General features: G+C 47.0%; 1 protein-coding gene across 14 annotated transcripts in view; it reads right to left on the reverse strand.

Annotated features, from left to right (window-relative positions):
• Nucleotides 1–18,210, reverse strand: part of DNM1 (dynamin 1) — a 97,437-nt gene that overhangs the window by 53,127 nt on the left and 26,100 nt on the right. For 11 of the 14 annotated variants that reach the window (XR_014176508.1, XR_014176509.1, XR_014176510.1 and 8 more), the window contains exons 10-13: nt 15,233–15,371; nt 3,268–3,354; nt 2,014–2,084; nt 421–472 (exon numbers count right to left, since the gene is read on the reverse strand). Coding sequence is in view for 9 of the 14 variants with exons in the window: in XM_081967143.1 (XP_081823269.1) it covers nt 421–472; nt 2,014–2,084; nt 3,268–3,354; nt 15,233–15,371 (349 nt within the window). In the remaining 5 variants the exon portion in view is untranslated. Of the gene's footprint in view, nt 1–420; nt 473–2,013; nt 2,085–3,267; nt 3,355–11,556; nt 11,696–15,232; nt 15,372–18,210 lie in introns of all 14 variants that reach the window. The other 3 variants (XM_081967139.1, XM_081967141.1, XM_081967138.1) reach the window with 1 other exon arrangement.

Consider the following 18,210-nt stretch of genomic DNA (forward strand, 5'->3'; position numbering starts at 1 on the left):
CGTTTAGCGACCGTTGAAAGTTTCACGTGAAAAAAAAATCGACGTATGGCCGTTTTAGCCCCTGAGCCACCTTTTTTTCCCCCAAGATTACAAAGTGGATATTTATGACTGTGATGGGCAGGGAGAAAGTAAGAAGGACCATCCCTATTTCTTCCATCTTCACCACACTGCTAACAAACTTCCCGCTTCCAAATCTCATCTATCCACCTGAGGGTTGAAGAATGGGGCGAAAATGGGAGCCGATGGATGGCCAACGTATAGAAACCAGATTTAACTACGTAGACGACATGGTTCACATCATCCGACATCCACAACGGACATTAATGGAAGCATTTGCCTTAAGTCATGCCAAATAAGAGGGAAGACAGCTGACCTCCATTCATGACACCTGCTAACTTTCAATGATTGTGGGATTCTTACCTGATTCCCGGCGGTTTTTTTCTTGCTCATTTGGCTGCTCCTCGGCTGAGCACTGCAAAAGAGAAATTAATATATATATATGTGTGTGTGTGTGTGTGTGTGTGTGTGTGTGTGTGTGTATTTTACACTTAGTATACCTTCTTTCCAGGATCTCCCAACAGGAGACGGATTACGACAGACTTAAAAAGCTTTTCGTTCCAATATACTTTGCAACTTTGCAACGTTACATTTTCAAGCAATCAATCAGAACAGAGCTGGAAGGGACCTTGGAGGTCTTCTAGTCCAACCCCCTGCTCAAGCAGGAAACCCAATCCCATTTCAGGAGGCTGTCCACTCCTTTCTTTAAAACCTCCAGTGATAAAGCAGCATCCACAATTTCTGGAGACAAGTTGTTCCACTGATTCATTGTTCTCACCGTCAGGAAATTCCTTAGTTCTAAGTTGCTTCTCTCCTTGATTAGTTTCCACCCATTGCTTCTTGTCCTGCCCTCAGGTGCTTTGGAGAATAGCTTGACTCCCTCTTCTTTGGGGCAGTCCCTGAGATATTGGAAGACTGCTATCCTGTCTCCCCTAGTCCTTCTTTTCATCATAGACATACCCCATTCCTACGACCGTTCTTCCTATGTTTTAGCCTCCAGTCCCCTCATCATCTTAGTTGCTCTTCTTTGCATTTTTCCCAAAGGCTCAAAGCAGGCTGGAAGTGTCTTCTGGGACCATTAAACTCTGCCTCCCAATGATCATTTTATTTATCAATCGAGCGGCTCTCAGATTTGTGAGAAGACTCTCAGTGGCTCACAACTACACAAAAACACGACTATGCTACGAAAGGGTAAGAAAATATATTAAAGATCTAAAACATTATATGGCTTCTGGAAAACCCAAAGGTGCTTTTTTCAAAAGGCAACTGAACTTTGTTTTTCCAGGAAGAGGTTTCACTTCTCATCCAAGAAGATTCTTTAGTTCTTCAGAAGGCCACCGGACTTTGTTTTTCCTTGAAGAGGTTTCACTTCCCATCAAAGAAGCTTCTTCAGTTCTTGAGGCCACTGGACTTTGTTTTTCCTTGAAGAGGTTTCGCTTCCCATCCAAAAAGCTTCTTCAGTTCTTGAGAAGGCAACTGGACTTTTTTTTTCCTTGAAGACATTTTACTTCTCATCCAAGAAGCTTCTTCAGTTCTTCAGAAGGCAATTGGACTTTTCTTTTTCCTTGAAGAGGTTTTGCTTCTCATCCAAGGAGCTTCTTCATTTCTTGAGAAGGCAACTGGACTTTGTTCTTCCTTGAAGACATTTCGCTTCTCATCCAAGAAGCATCTTCATTTCTGACTGAAGAGTCGTCTCGGACGAGAACTGAAGAAGCTTCTTGGACGAGAAGCGAAACATCTTCAAGGAAAAACAAAGTCCAGTTGCCTTTTGAAGAAGCACCTTTGGGACAACCTGGCTGACTCAGAATCTCATTAGCCCTCTGGAATAAGCAGTGTTTTCAACTTTTCCCAGAAGGAAGCTAACGTCTGGGTGAAATTTGTCAAGAGGAATAACCTCAACACCAAAAAGATGGGCTGAACTCACCTCATAGAAGTAAGAATTAAGTTTTGACTTACTTGGCAAATCCAATGAAGTCTTCATGATTGGTGTTCATGTAGGCCAACTCAATATCTATCAGGAGCATGACCTGAGAACGAAATCAATGCCCAGAGAGATGAAGCATTTGTGTCCGAGTTTTGCCAGTGTGATTATTATTACACCACTCAGCACACAGAGCCTTTAGAAAATTAGCAGTGGTTTATATATACATATATACAGACATACACATGGTAGATAAATCCCTTACCACTCAGCTACGGAAACAAGGAGAGAAAGGAGATACATGACAAGAGAGAGTGATGCCCTCTAATGGCCACCCATATATAGACACCTCTTAAGATGGTAAAAAGTCCTGTGTGGACCCCACCAGAGTCTTAAACTGGCTATACCTGTATTGCTGATTCATCTTCATTGCATCAGCTTACAGTTTACAGCTTACAACCTTACATCGGCTGGCAGATATTAAATCCTCAGTACCTGACAATTTGAGACCTCTCAAAAAAACCTCCATCAACATCTCGACACTAAGGTCATGGTTACGAACAACTATTCAGGTTACTAATGCCAGAATACTGCATCAGAGCCTCCAAAACTGTGGGTCTTTGGAAGGGTGTTGTTGCCCCTCCAGCGGCCAACAGAGCTGCCAGCAGATTAGGACAGGGAGGAGGTTGGGGAGGACCATGGGGCAGTCGTGGAGTCTGGGGAAGGCTCTGATGAGGGCTCTGTGTCTGAGGCAGAGATGGGGCCAGGGCACTCCGACAGTTATCAGCTGCCTTCGGAGTCGGATGTCAGTGGGGCAGACAAACATCTGGAACCTGTTCCCAATGTGCGCATGCGTAGAATTGCCAGACGAAGGGAAGGGCTAAGGAACAAGAGTCATTTAGGAGTAAGGCCACAGGTGGGTGATGAATGGCCCCTCCCAGAGGAAATAAAAGAGGAGCGAAAGGGGACTGGAGTTTGCAGGAGTTCATTCCTAGTATTGCGGCATCTGAAAGATATCGGCCTGGCCACTCTCCAAGCCTGATCAAGGTCGGTAATTGTGAACTATCTTGAAAGACTGTGGGAGAGGAAAGACGGCTTCGTGCTGCTGGGGAAGCCTAGGTCAGGACAGCATTATGGGAGTTGAAGTCTAGCTTGTCTGAAGGCTGTCCAGAGGAGGAAAGCTGGAGTTTGTTGGGAGGAGAAGCTTGGACTCCAAATGAAAAGCTGCCCAAGGGGTCTCCTCTGGAAGGTGGCTACAGAAACGGGAAGCTTCTTCAGATAGAACATACCTGGTCTTTGGTCCTTCCTTCTCTCTCCCGGATGTGAGTAGTCACGATACGCTCCATCTCCTCTCGCAGATGAGGATATTGGCTCAGCTGTATGGGGGTAAAAAACGGAGAGGGAAGAATGTCCAGACGAAGAAGAAGGTGGGAAACATACCCTCCCACCACCATGCCCTTCGGGATCACCTGGCCAGGTTGTTGGGGAGAGTGATAAAGCAACAGGAAAGGATATGGAAAAAGGGAAAGCTGTGAAGATGTTTTCCAACGTTCAACCAAGTTTGGAAGTTCTTCCTTAAGGGCACGTTTGTAAGCCCGATTTCAATCACGGCGGGCTTTCTTTTTCAGCGGAGGACAAATCCATCCATGGTGGCTTGCAAATCATGGCTTAAAGGGGCTAGAGTCAGCAACCTCCAGAGCCGCATGTGGCTCTTTTATGCCTCTGCTGCGGCTCCCTGCCGCCGGTGGGCTCCACAATGGATAGAGCTTTCGGTTAGGACAGGTAGAGGAAAAAGGACGCCACTCTACGAGGAGACTCTATGGTGGGGGAACTGGACTTCCGGTCGGCCCCAGAATTGGGGTGAGGGGGTGGGCTTCCAGTTAGCACCTTTGATGGCTCTTTGAGTGTTTTGAGGTTGCTGACCCCTGGAATAGAGATTCAGTATGTGGAGTGAGTCAGGCCAACTGGGCCTTAACCAATCAACCATGTTTCAAGGAACTATGGCTTGGGGCGATGCCAACATCAACACCTTCCCTGCCAGGAGGATGACGTCGAAGATGAGTTATGGAGTACATCCAAGCACATTTTAACTTTTTTTAATTTTATGGAATTAGCGATAGCTACCCCTTCAGAAGACTCTGGGTAGGTTTAATAAGGAAGCCATCATCAACTATCAATTAACAAGGGGTAAGGTAAAGCTAAAGGTTCCACTCGCATGTATGTGCTAGTCGTTCCCGACTCTAGGGGGCGCTGCTCATCTCCGTTTCAAAGCCGAAGAGCCAGCGCTGTCCGAAGACCTCTCCGTGGTCATGTGGCCGGCATGACTCAACGCCGAAGGCGCACGGAACACTGTTCCCTTCCCACCAAAGGTGGTTCCTATTTTTCTACTTGCATTTTTAACGTGCTTTCGAACTGCTAGGTTGGCAGAAGCTGGGACAAGTCACGGGAGCTCACTCCGTTACACGGCGCTAGGGATTCAAACCGCTGAACTGCCGACTTTTCTGATCGACAAGCTTAGCGTCTTAGCCCCTGAGCCGTCGCGTCCCTAACAAGGGCTAAGGAGGCTATTTATGATGTTTTGATGTTTGCTGATGTTTCAGAGTAGGGTTTTCTCGACCTCGCCCCCTTGAAGGTGTGAGGACTTCAGAACTCCCAGAATTCAGCTGGCTGGGGGATTCTGGGAGTTGAAGTCGACACATCTTCAAGTAAGCCGTTGAGAAACATCACTCTGAAGGACATCTTCCTTCAGCAAAAACCAGATACGTAAACAAAACCCAGTTGGGAAATTGGAAAACACCTTCCCAACTCTTCTTATCCAAAATAGACCCCGCCCCATTCCTCTCCCTACACCCACCCCTAAAAATAATTCCCCACTCTTCATGCCACATTTTCACCGTCGGCATTTGGCACGTCTCATGCGTGGATGGGTGGTGGTGGGGAAAAGCATCCAACGTTGTGGGAAAGAGAGGACATGCACGACAACGACACAGGTGGCCCACGAGCAACTCACAACACCGATATGTTCGTTTCCCTCCCCACCCACCCTCCAAAAAGGATCATGCGTTGGGTGCACAGGGAAAAGGGAGAGGGGGCTGCAAGACAAGCAGCACCCAGAAAATGCCATCCTTTTGAACAAGAGAGCGGGCAAACTGGAAGAGGGGACTGGCGGACGCCTTAAAATTCGGGGTGCCGTCAAATTCCAGAGTTATTTCGTGGGAAGAGTCTTCCACTCCTCTGCTCACAATGGAATCCCTTATGCCACCGGGCTTGAAATTTTTGGACTTGGGCAACCAGGAACTACACTGCCTACGGTCTGGCCTAAGCATAGTAGACAAAATTGTTTGCTACAACATCCTACTTCTCAACAACTACTTCAGCTTCAACCACAACAACACACGGGCAAACAATAGAAACAAACTCAAGGTCAACCGCTCCAAACTCAATTGCAGAAAATACGACTTTCGGCCACAGAGTGGTCAACGCCTGGAATGCTCTACCCGACTCCGTTGTTTCATCCTCAAACCCCCATAACTTCAACCTTAAACTGTCTACTGTGGACCTCACCCCATTCCTAAGAGATCCGTAAAAGGGGCATGCATAAGCCCACCAATGTGCCTAGCGTCCCTGTCCTATTGTCCCCATTTCTTTCATTCATGTCCATGTTTATACTTATACCTGCTCTCTCGTGCATGTTTGACAAACCAAATGAATGAGTGAATAAAATAAATTCTGCTTCAACAGACACCCCGTTTCCTGCTCCTCGATCTTCCTAACCATAATCCCAGAGGACGACGCCTCTGGGATTATGGTTAGGATTACTCCACACCCATTTGCACCACTCAGGTGACCCCGAGGACACAGAGAAGCCTCCAAGTGGCCTCAACGACCCTCTAAAAAGGATGCAAAGGACCAGCTGTCTGCAAGGAGCATCGATCTTTCCATTCCCCACTGTCCTGTCAGAGTTGAAGAAGCTTCTTGGGTGAGAAGCGAAATGTCTTCAAGGAAAAACTAAGAAAGTCCAGTTGCCTCTTGAAAAAAGCACCTTTGGGATAACCATGACCTTGGATGATGGAGAATCTCCGTAGACATCCTTCATATGTTTGAGCCTCCAGTCCCCTAATCCTCTTGGTTGCTCTTCTCTGCACTCTTTCTAGAGTCTCCACATCTTTTTTCTACATCGTGGCGACCAAAACTGGATGCCGTATTCCAGTTGTGGCCTTACCAAGGCATTATAAAGCGGTATTAACCCTTCACGTGATCTGGATTCTGTCCTTATATTCTTATTCTGTGCCTTTCTATATTCCTTCCTCGTTGGCCCCTGTTCCACCCCCTTCTCTGAAACTTTTTTCGATTTCTCTTCCGGGCAGATCTGTCATCTCTTCTCCATCCTTCACCGACACCCACACAGGATCTCTTGGAAAAACAGATTCATTTCCTGCCTCGTTTAGCAATCCTTAGGAATGATTTTCCTCCCCCCCCCCCTCCTCCTCTCAGATGCAGCCGTTCTTCTTTTTATTTTTATTTTTTCAACCACAGGGAGGGTTTTGCCTGAAAATGAGTTCACCGTTGAGGAATCCGGCAACCAGAAAGCCATTGTCGGAGAGAGGAAAATAAAATAAAAACAATCGGTGAAAGGGTCGTTTAAAACCGCTCACGTTTTCGTCCATCCCGTGGCAGGGAGTCCTCGATTTGCAATTCATTCGTTCAGTGACCTGTTTGAAGTTGTGACGGCACTGGGAAAAAAAGCCCCCCGTGTGCACGTGATCAAGGTTGACTCATCCTTCCGTCCTTCCATGGTCGGTAAAATGAGGACCTGGATTGTTGGGGAGGGGGGGATGACTCTGTAAACTGCTTAGAGAGGGCTGTAATAGCTCTCTAAGTGCTATTGCTATTGCCCTTCCTTTTCTCCTTCCTTCCTTCCTTCCTTCCTTCCTTCCTTCCTTCCTTCCTTCCCTCCCTCCCTCCCTCCCTCCCTCCCTCCCTCCCTCCATGAGCCGTTGTGGCACTGTGAGTAGAATGCAGTGTTGCAGGCTAACTCAGTGCCCACTGCCAGCAGTTCGATTCTTACCGACTCAAGGTTGACTCAGCCTCCCATCCTTCCGAGGTGGGTCAAATGAGGACCCAGATTGTTGGGGGGCAAGAGGCTGACTCTGTAAACTGCTTAGGGAGGGCTGGAAAGCAGTGTGAAGCGATATATAAGTCTAAGGGCTATTGCTATTGCTCTCTCTCTATGTCTGCCTGCCTTCTGTCTATCTATCCATCTATTCATCCATCCATTCATCCATCTATCCATCTATCTATCTGCTGTGGTGGTGGTGGTGCAGTGGTCAGAATGCAATATTGTAAGCTAATTCTGCCCACTGCTGGCAGTTCGATTCTGTCCACGATTTGCAACCGTTTATTTTGTGCCCGTTTGAAGTAGCGACGGGACTGAAAAAAAGTATTTCATTGCAGCGTCCCATGTGCCCATGCTCAAAGTTGACTCGTCCTTAACGTCCTTCCGTGGTTGGTAAAAGGAGGACCTGGATTGTTGGGGGGGGGGGAATAGGCTGACTCTGTAAACCGCTTAGAAAGGGCTGTGAAGCACCGTGAAGCAGTATATAAGTCTAAGTGCTACTGCTATTGCTGTAGCTGATCGAATATTGCATTAGGAGCCATGGTGGCACAGCGGTCAGAATGCAGTATTGCAAGTTAATTCTGCCCGCTGCTAGCAGTTCGATTCTGACCAGTTTAAGGTCGACTCAGCCCTCCATCCTTCCGAGGTGGGTCAAATGAGGACCCAGATCGTTGGGGATAATATGCTGACTCAATAAACTGCTTAGAGAGGGCTGGAAAGCACTGCGAAAGCGGGATATAAGTCTAAACGCTATTGTTGTCAAAATTCGGGAACTTGACAGCTGGCATGTATTTACGATGGCTGCAGCGTCCCCGGGGTCAAGTGGTCTCTCTCTGTGACCTTCTGACAAGCGAAGTCAATGGGGGAAGTTGTCTTCTTTAATGACCGCATGATTCAGTTAATAACTGCAGGGATTCCCTTAACAAACCATGGCAAAATCGGGCATGAGTCACTGAACAGCTGCCTTGCTTAGCAATGGGATTCTGGATTCGATTGTCACTTTTAAGAACATAATAACAGAGTTAGAAAGGGCCTTGGAGGTCTTCTAGTCCAGCCCCCTGCTCAAGGAGGAGTCCCTATACAATTTGAGACAGGTGACTGTCCAGTCTCTTCTTCAAAGCCTCCGTTGATGGAGCGCCCACAACTTCTGGTGGCGACCTGTTCCACGGGTTAATTGTCCTCCCTGTTAGGAAGCTTCTCCTTCCTCATTTCTTTCTTCACCTCCATCAGATGGTCAAGGAAGGCTCTTGTTTGCAAGAGGACAAACACGCCAAATAACAGAATATCTTTTATTTCCCCTGTTGTTTTGGATTTTGGGGAGCCGAGTTTGGGATGGCCGCTGCTCAATGCCAGGCCTGATGCAGTTTTCAAACAATTCTCAAGCAACTCTTCCAAAGATCGAAAGAGAGAGAGAGAGACAGAGAGAAAGAGAGAGAGAGACACACACATACACAGAGAGAGAGACAGAGAGAGAGAGAAAGAGAGAGAGAGAAAGAGAGAGAGAGAGAGAGACAGAGACAGAGAGGAAGAGAGAGAGAGAGAAAGAAAGAGAGAGAGAGAGAGAGACAGAGAGGGACAGAAACAGAGAGGAAGAGAGAGAGAGAGAGAGAGAGAAAGAGAGAGAGAGAGACACACATACACAGAGAGAGAGACAGAGAGAGAGAGAAAGAGAGAGAGAGAAAGAGAGAGAGAGAGGAAGAGAGAGAGAGAGAAAGAAAGAGAGAGAGAGAGAGAGAGACAGAGAGGGACAGAAACAGAGAGGAAGAGAGAGAGAGAGAGAGAAAGAGAGAGAGAGAGAGACACACAGAGAGAGAAAAAGAGAGAGAGACAGAGAGACAGACAGACAGAGAGAGAGAGAGAGAGAAAGAAAGAGAGAGAGAGAAAGAGAGAGAGACAGAGAGAGACAGAGAGACAGAGACAGAGAGAAAGAGAGAGAGAAAGAAAGAAAGAGAGAGAGAGACAGAGAGAAAGAGAGAGAAAGAGAGAGAAAGAGAAAGAGAGAAAGAGAGAGAGACAGACAGAGAAAAAGAGAGAGAAAGAGAGAGAGAAAGAGAGAGAGAGAGAAAGAAAGAGAGAGAGACACACACACACACACAGAGACAGAGACACAGAGAGAGAGAGAGAGAGAGAAGGAAGAGCCAGCTAGAGTAGCTTCCCTCCACCGTCCAAGGGGAAGTTGCCAATAGGAAGGAATTCCGTGGGGCCGGAATTGAGAAAGGAAATGGAAGACCATCCTTTAATCAGCCCAAAATCCTCTTTGCGGACTCTTGTTTTAAGTGAACGGGGAGCTTCGGAGAATCCACAGCGGAAAATTAAATCCCTCTCTTGTGATCCTCCTCCTCCTTGGGGCAATCTCTTCCAAGGAGGTTGTTGGCAACAATGCAGCTTCTTTTTAAGACGGTGGTGGCTTCACTTAGCTGACCAGCAAACCTTCTTGACTAAGCCTGACCTTCCCCTTTTGCATCGAAAAGCACATCTGTATTTTTTTCTTCAAATAAGGATGTTACTTCCCTTCCTTTTCTCACTCTTGGTTCCACTCAAAAGGCTTCCTTGCCTTGCCTAGATCCAGTCTTCAAAGACATCCCAGAAGCTGCGCCGTGGTCGTAACCGTCCGAGGTTTTTTTTTGTCTTCGTTGCAGATCAAAGTCGAATCGAGAGCCAAGCTGCCATATTCAAGAGGGTGTGGCGCCACCTAACGGCGTCCAGATGTCCTAAAAACTGTACCCCTGAAACGTGGATCCCGAATGGCGTTTTTGGAGAAGAACTGAATTAGCACAATCTGTAAGGCAAGGTCAAGGTTCCCCTCGCACATATGTGCTAGTCATTCCCAACTCTAGGGGGCGGTGCTCATCTCCGTTTCAAAGCTGAAGAGCCAGCGCTGTCCGAAGACGTCTCCGTGGTCATGTGGCCAGCATGACTCAACGCCGAAGGCACACGGAGTGTTGTTCCCTTCCCACCAAAGGTGGCTCTTAATTTTTCTACTTGCATTTTTGATGTGCTTTCGAACTGCTTTCGGTTGGCAGAAGCTGGGACAAGTCACGGGAGCTCACTCCATTACGTAGCGCTAGGGATTCGAACCTCCGAACTGCCAACCTTTCTGATCGACAAGCTCAGCGATTGAGCCGTAGTTCTCTCCTATTTAATGCTTTTTTGGGGGGGTGAGGGTAAATTAATGGAATGCCAATACGAGGAGAAGAAAGGTTAAGAAATGCAATTTCAGATGGGTGCCAGCAATAAGAAATCTGGAAAACAAATACGGATTTTGTTGTTCAGGCTGAAACCCTGGTTAGATCTGAACTGAAGAAGCTTCTTGGATGAGGAGCGAAACGTCTTCAAGGAAAAACCAAGAACGTCCGGTTGCCTCTTGAAAAAAAAAAGCCCCTTTGGTACAACCATGACCTTGGATGATGGAGAATCTCCATAGACATTCAGACCAAAACTTTGCTCCAGAGGACAAACAGGACATTTTAAGAACATCTCAGACTAGTTTTTACGTTGAGGGCTTTGAAGCACTCAGAAGAAGAAGATAGAAATCCAACAATCTTCTCCCTTGTCCTTCAGAGCTAGAACCTGTCTACTTATGGCCCAACAAGCATCTTTATGTTGTGGCCTGCCAGTGGCCGGCAGAGCTGGGAGAAGATTCAGACAGTGAGGAGGTTGGGGAGGAAGATGGGCCAGTCCTGGAGTCTGGGGAAGGCTCTGATGAGGGCTCTGGGTCGGAGGTAGAGAGGGGCCCAGGACCGTCTGACAGTTATCAGCTGCCTTCGGAGTCAGACATCAGTGAGGCAGAAGAACAGCTGGAGCCTGTTCCCAGTGTACGCATGCGCAGAACTGCCAGGTGAAGGGAACTGCTAAAGAACAGGGGTCGACTTGGGAGTAAGGTGATAAGTGGATGGTAAATGGCCCCTCCCAGAGGAAATAAAAGAGGAGCGAAAGGGGAGTGGAGCTTGCAGGAGACCATTAGTTCGCTTAATCAGTTCGTGACTCTCCAAGACTCCTGGCCAAGTTCTGCAGCTCTCGGTCTGGCAGCTCTCTAAGCCAGATAAGGTCTGTGACCGTAAATCCTCCCTTGAAAGACTTTGCTGGGTGTGAGTGAGCAAAATGCACAGAAAACTAATAAATGGTGTTTTTTTTTGTCGGGACGACGAGTTTTCTTCCTGCTCTTGGGAAGCCTCAGTTCAGAACACTCCACCCAATCAGCCCTTGATCTCTTAATTCACCACGACCGTTCCTCCTATTCTACCTCCATTGTCTCTGACCATTGTTCTACTCTAATGGAGAGAACCACTTCGCGGAATCTCCTCGTTCGCCTTCCTTCGACTGTTGTCTAACCCGAAAAAGGCACATGGGCACATCTAGTCAGTTCCTTTGCGCCCACGGGCCGTAAAAATGGCATTGGTTGTTTGTTTGTTTACAGAGGGGGTAGGGAAGTAGCTCTCCCTCCTTGGCAGGAGTCTTTTACCTTGTTGCTACACTTCCTGATGGTGGACGTAAGTTCACTCACTACCATATCCACACACTTCAAACAGGGCTCCTTCAGTTTTTGCATTTGCTTTTTCACTATGGCTTCAAAAGCGAGGTCAGGCGTGAAGAGGCCCGTTCTGCACGATGAAAAGGAGCAGGGGTGGGAGGGAAGGAGAAGAAGCGATGAGGAGGGAAGGAAGGCGTGAAGCAGATGGAAGGAGGGAGAGAGAGTCCGAGAGAGAGAGAGAGAGAAGAGAAAGAAAAGAAGAAGAGAAAAAAAAACACAAGGTAAACAGAGAGAGAAGTGAGATCTCTTTTCTTTCTTTCTTTTTTTCTGGATTGCTCGCTCCACAGGACAGATGTTCCCCAACAGGGCATCACTACAGGATTCCATGTGCTGCCAAGCATCTAGTGAATTCTGCAGGTTAGAAAAAGGATTGGGGAATGGCAAGCTACGGGATGAGTTTTAAAAAACGATGGAGGGGAACAGGCAGAGATGGAGCTTCCCATTCTTGTCCTCCTCTCCTCTCTCAAACCAAGACTGGGATCCAGCTTGGTTCTCCTCCTTCTCTTAGCGTGGTTGACCGACTCGCTCAGGGTGACACTTCAAGGGAACAAGGAGAGGTGGCATCTTGAGAACTTGAAGAAGGCAGCTATGAAAGTGCTGGCAACACACCTATCTCCCTAAGGGACTTTAACTTTGGAAACCGAGTTAAAACTTCCCATCTTCTTAAAATGGTTGAGTTACAAAGACATGTCTAGGCACCTGAGCCAAACTTTATTCAGTCTAACATCTACCAGATCAATATTTCTCAACCTTGGTCCTTTTAAGATGCACGGACTTCAACTCTCAACATTTCTCCCAGCCAGCATGCTATAATCAACCTACCTACCTTCCTTCCTTCCTTCCTTCCTTCCTTCCTTCCTTCCTTCCTTCCTTCCTTCCTTCCCCCCCATTCTTCCTTCTCCTGTCCTTCAGAACAGGTCAGTTTTTAAAAGACTCTCTTAGAGGTACAGATTTTTCTGCTCATCGGAGTGGGTGAGGGCGGTGGGAAGAGGGAGAAAAAAAAAACCGTAACAGAGAAAGGAGGTGGAAGGGAAGAAATAAGGGAAGAAATAAATTCAGAAGCAGAAAGGGGCTTAAAGAAAAGCAAAGAATGAGGATTTGACTCACAGGAAAATTAACGGGCAGGGCAGAATGGGGAAGGTCAGTCCTGCCGATCCCATCGTTCAGATGACACTGTATACTTGGCAGCCCAAGGGCTAGTGATTACCAGGAGCGAATGGCAAATTTCTGGGTGCTCCTCATTCAGGAAACCCCCTCCCCCCCACAAGATAGCAGGATAGAAAAAGAAAACTCCTCCCAGCATTCTAGAACCTTGAGGAACCTGCAACAGGTCAAAGGACCTTAACCCAACCTTACTGCCGTGTCTTGCCAAAGTAGACATGAATCTTGTCCATTGATGGAACTGCCTACCACCAAGAGCCTTCTCCAGCTCCATCCATCTCTTCCCCATCCTCTTACCTGCTGCCCCACTGGCCAACAAATTGTCCAAGATGGATCAAGTTCCAGGTTCCCACGTTTTTAGTCAAACGCCTTTTTTCATTTTTGAAGAACTTCAGCCACCACCTTGTTTGAGATCCTGACTTCCCCTTGCTGTCTCCCGTTATTATTTTTCTCCAGCTTTGGAAAACGAGCTGAATAGCTGTGATTGGAACCATTCTACAGGTTCCTCTGAATCCGTGCGTTGATGTGTGGAAGCTGGTATCTTTCAAGGTCGCCCTTTTCGTGAGCAGCTGAGAGAGGGAGGTGTTTTTAAATGGATGATCTTCAACCCTTTTGCTGCTCTTTGGAGGGCAGGACCCAGACCAAGCCAATCAGAAAACCAGGCCAAGCTCTGGAGATGTAAAAACAGAGCCCTGTGGTACCATTTTTGAGATCTTCAGAATCTGAAGACTCAACCCATGTATATATTTCAAAGGTGAAGACAGACGTAGGATTTTAAGAGCGGTAGAGTTGGTTCAACCGTTCCAACATGGAACTGTTGAATTGTCAGTTGTTATGGGTTGATATGAGTGGTTCCAAAAACGTGTGATTTGATTGTTCCAAAATGCATATATATAATTTTAGATTTGGGGATGAATTCTGGAGGGGGGGAAATGAGTGAGACCCAACTAGCTATGTTAGAGAGGACATCCCTTCACCTTCCTTCGCCACGATTCTGCCAACATGGATCAAATATTTCCAAAAACACTATGGCAAAGGGAAGGACCGTTCTTAGATTTTCAGTAGAATATCCCAATTTTGAAGAGAGAAGACGACGAAAGGAAAGAAAGCAACAGAGGAAGCCAACCTAGGTAAAGGAAAGCATATTTACCGTATTTTTCGGACTATATGACGCATCTTAGTTTTTGGGGAGGAAAATAGGGGGGGAAATTCTGCCTCCCAAGTATTCCTCTGGCTAGCATCCTTAGTCTGGTCAGTCTAGAATGGAATAACAGAGTTGGAAGAGACCTTGGAGGTCTTTTAGTCCAACCTCCTGCCTAGGCAGGAAACCCTACACCAGACAAATGGATATCCAACATCTTCTTAAAAACTTCCAGTGTTGGGGCATTCACAACTTCTGGAGGCAATTTCTGTTCCACTGATTAATTGTTCTAACTGTCAGGAAGTTTCTCCTTAGTTCTAGGTTGCTTCTCTCCTTGGTTAGTTTCCACCCATTGCTTCTTGTCCTGCCTTCGGGTGCCTTGGAGAATAGCTTGACTCCCTCTTCTTTGGGGCAACCCCTGAGATATTGGAACACTGCTATCCTGACTCCCCTAGTCCTACTTTCTATTAAACTAGATATTCCCAGTTCCTGCAACTGTTCTTCATATGTTTTAGCCTCCAATCCACTCATCATCTTTGCTGCTCTCCAGCACTGGGGATAAAAAAACAGCTTCTAAAGCATAGCTGATTGTCGGAGAGAGAAGCAATGAGAAAAGCACGGAAGATCGCTTCACTCGTTAGCGCCTCATTAGGGCTGGAAAAAAAAGCTTCGGAAAAGCTACATTCGGAGTATAAGACGCACCCAAATTTTCAGCCTCTTTTAGGGGGGAGGGAAGTGCGTCTTATACTCCCAAAAATATGGTAATTTTGCAATTACCTCCTCTTATCAAATCACACACACACACCCAAAAAAAACACTGATGCGGCCAGGAATGTACCCACTCTTAAAATCCTATCTGCCACGTTTTCACCTTACAAATTTGGTTTCAACAAACTGAGCATTAAATGGAAACATTGACCAGCCAAGAGAGAAGATGGCCGTTTTTTTTAGTTCCTTTGGAGGGCAAAAAAACCCACAACGACAACAACTCTAAAGCGAATAGAAAGCAAATGATTCCACCTTCTCCGTCTCCCGAGCCCAAAACGTAGATCAGAGAACCATTGGAAGCCCGGGTTTTACCCTCTTAAGCGTCGGCCCGTGGCTTTCTGATTGGCTAGGAAACATCAAGCAGGGTTCACTCAGGTCTAGTCATGCTGTGAAGATGGACAACCCAGAAGAAAACGACAGGGATCTGCCCCCACCCACCCACCCCCAGATTGGAAACGCTGTGCTTCAGCTGGTGGTGGGTGGGTGGGTCACGAGCATGTCGGGGTTCCCAAGCCCCCCTTTTTCCCGGGGGTTTACCTTCTTGGTGCATTGTCTAACCGTACTGATTAACTCCGAAATGACCATGTCCACACATTTCACGCAAGGCTCCTTAATCTTCTTGACTTGCTTCTTCACAATGGTCTCAAAGGCCATGTCAGGTGTGAAGAGGCCAGTTCTACGCACACGGGGGTAGCGGTGGTTAGAGAAGGACAAGGGCGGAAGGAGATAGGGCGAGGAGAACGTCATCGCATTGCCAAAAAAGGGGGCTGCCTATTATGCAGAAAGTCCCTTTCTGTCCCTTGAGGGAGATGGGAAGCCCAGAAGGACAACTAGCCATATTATTCGGAGTAGAAGGCACAGCTAGCTTTTGGGGAGGAAAACAAGGGGGAATTTTTTTTTACTTCTGCCTCCCAGTAGTTTGCCTCCTTGCAGCAAACAGTAAACAGCCCCTTGAGGGAGATGTGAAGCCCAGAAGGACAACTACCCGTATTTTTCGGAGTAGAAGACGCAGCTAGCTTTTGGGGAGGAAAACAGGGGGGGGGGAAATCTACTTCTGCCTCCCAGCAATTTGCCTCCTTGCAACAAACAGTAAACAGCCCATTGAGGGAGATGGGAAGCCCAGAAGGACAACTAGCCGTATTATTCAGAGTAGAAGGCGCAGCTAGCTTTTGGGGAAGAAAACAAGGGGTGCGGGGGGGAATCTACTTCTGCCTCCCAGCAATTTGCCTCCTTGCAACAAACAGTAAACAGCACAGACAATATACACTGTTTGTAGTGTTACATTTCAGGCTTTACTAAAGTGGTGGTGGGGGGAATCTACTTCTGCCTCCCAGCAATTTGCCTCCTTGCAACAAACAGCAAACAGCACAGACGAGATACACTGTTTGTAGTGTTACATTTCAGGCTGTACTAAGGTGTGGGTGGGAATCTACTTCTGCCTCCCAGCAATTTGCCTCCTTGCAACAAACAGCAAACAGCACAGACGAGATACACTGTTTGTAGTGTTACATTTCAGGCTGTGCTTGTACAGATGCTGTTAAAGTTGATGTGGTTTTCTGGAAGTGTACGTTATTCTCTGCTATTTAAAAGAAGATAACAATAGCACTGGGCCTCTTCAGATCCAGGGTTTATTTTAAAAAGCTTCTTCCTTTTGTTAAGCTGCCTAGAACAATGATAAAGCAGTCTTTTTTTAAAAAAATCTAATCATTTGAACATTCGATAGGCATTTATAGTTATCGACTTACCTCCTTGCAGCAAATAGCAAACTGCCTGACTAGCACAACAACAACAACAAAAGTCTGCTTCTGCCTCCCAGCAATTTGCCTCGTGGAGCAAACAGCAAGTTTCACTTTCAGTTTCAGCCCGGGCCTCCCAATCATCAGCTGTTTCAGGCTGCAGGGATTGCTGTATAGCCTATTGCAGCCTCCGCAAGCCCCATTTTCCCCGTTTGCTGCTGCAAGGAGGTAAATTGCTGGGAGCCAGAGGCCAAAGGGTGGGGCTACATTCAGTGTGTAAGATGCACCCAAATTTTCACCCTCTTTTAGGGGTCAAAAAGGTGCGTCTTACACTCTGAGAAATACGGTAAGTTCTCAACTCAGAGAATATTTATAGCTCAGGGTTGAATTGTGGGGTCCTTGATGCTCTCTGAGCTTGGTGTTTTTTCTTGGAGACGTTTCATTACTCCTGATGTTCCTTAGTTTGGTGATAAAACGTCTGCAAGAAAACCACCAAACTCAGAGAATACCAATGATCCCCCTAAGGTCTATCCAACCAGCTTCCTGACCTTCATCCTTCAGAGATCCAACTCCATTCACAAATGACAGCCAGAAAACTTTCTGGTTTTCTCCTAGTTCTGGAATACTTTATGTTTTCCAGAATTGTACGATCGTTTTAGGAGATGTCGTTGGATGGTCAGTTTGGGAATTGAGATCCCGCAACATTGTCTGGGACTCACGGCTTATGGAGAGGTCCTGCCCAAACATGAGCTTGTCCAAGGGAAGAATCTTTCTGGACCTCAGGATTGTATTGTGGGGCCCTTGGTGCTCTCTGAGATTTAACCAAGCTCAGAAAGCACCCAGGACTCCTCAATTTTTGTGGGGAAATTAAGTAGTTGAGGAGCATGGGCCAGTCCTGGAATCTGGGGAAGGCTCGGACGAGGGCTCTGCATCAGAGGGAGAGAGGGGGCCAGGGCCATCTGCGAGTTATGCGCTGCCTCTGGAGCTCCAGAGTCGGACATCAGTGAGGCAGAGGAACAGGGGGAGCCTGTTCCCAGTGTGGTATGTGCAGAGCTCCCAGAAGGCAAGAACAGTTAAGACAAAAGGGGCAACTCGGGAGTAAGGCTTGGAAATGATTGGCCCCTCCCATAAGTCATAAAGGAGGAGCAAAGGCACGTGAGCCTTTGCAGGAAGCAACTTTGTTCGTTCTGGTCAGCTTAAACTCTGAAGCTCTGTTTTGACTCTGTGCTCCGTGTGGCCTTGCAAAGCTAATTTCCAATTAGGTCTTTGGCAGTGCTTCAAGGGAGATAAAGGCGGGTGCTTATCAGCTTTATCCCAAAAGACTTTGGCAGACTTCTGTCAGACTCTTTACAAGCTATTTGTGACTCATTATGGGTTGTGAATGAAGATAATTCACAGCCGTTGAAATAAAAAGTGGGTTTTGGGAACTAAATGTGTGACTTTTTACTCTGGAAGTAAAAATCAGGAAGCCTAGGTCAGAACAAAAAGATCTTGGGGCTGGTCAACATACTTTCTCCACTAACGTCCATTTGGGGCAATTTCATGTCTAAAGTCTACGCCATCTCAAGGTCTACGTATACTGGCCTAGGACGAAATTTAAAATTAAATGCCTAAGCATCATACATCTCATGCTGCACATAACTTTTCTGGTAAGCTTCAGTAGCAATCCGGAGCTCAACCATGCTCTCCTACACAAGATATATATTAAAGCACGTGTCAACGTTCGTTTAACCCGGTCGCTCATCGGAAAAGAGGAGAATTCAAAAGCTGTGTCTCCTT

This window comes from Natrix helvetica (assembly GCF_964273705.1).
Source record: "Natrix helvetica genome assembly, chromosome: 15".
NCBI classification, from domain to species: domain Eukaryota; kingdom Metazoa; phylum Chordata; class Lepidosauria; order Squamata; family Natricidae; genus Natrix; species Natrix helvetica.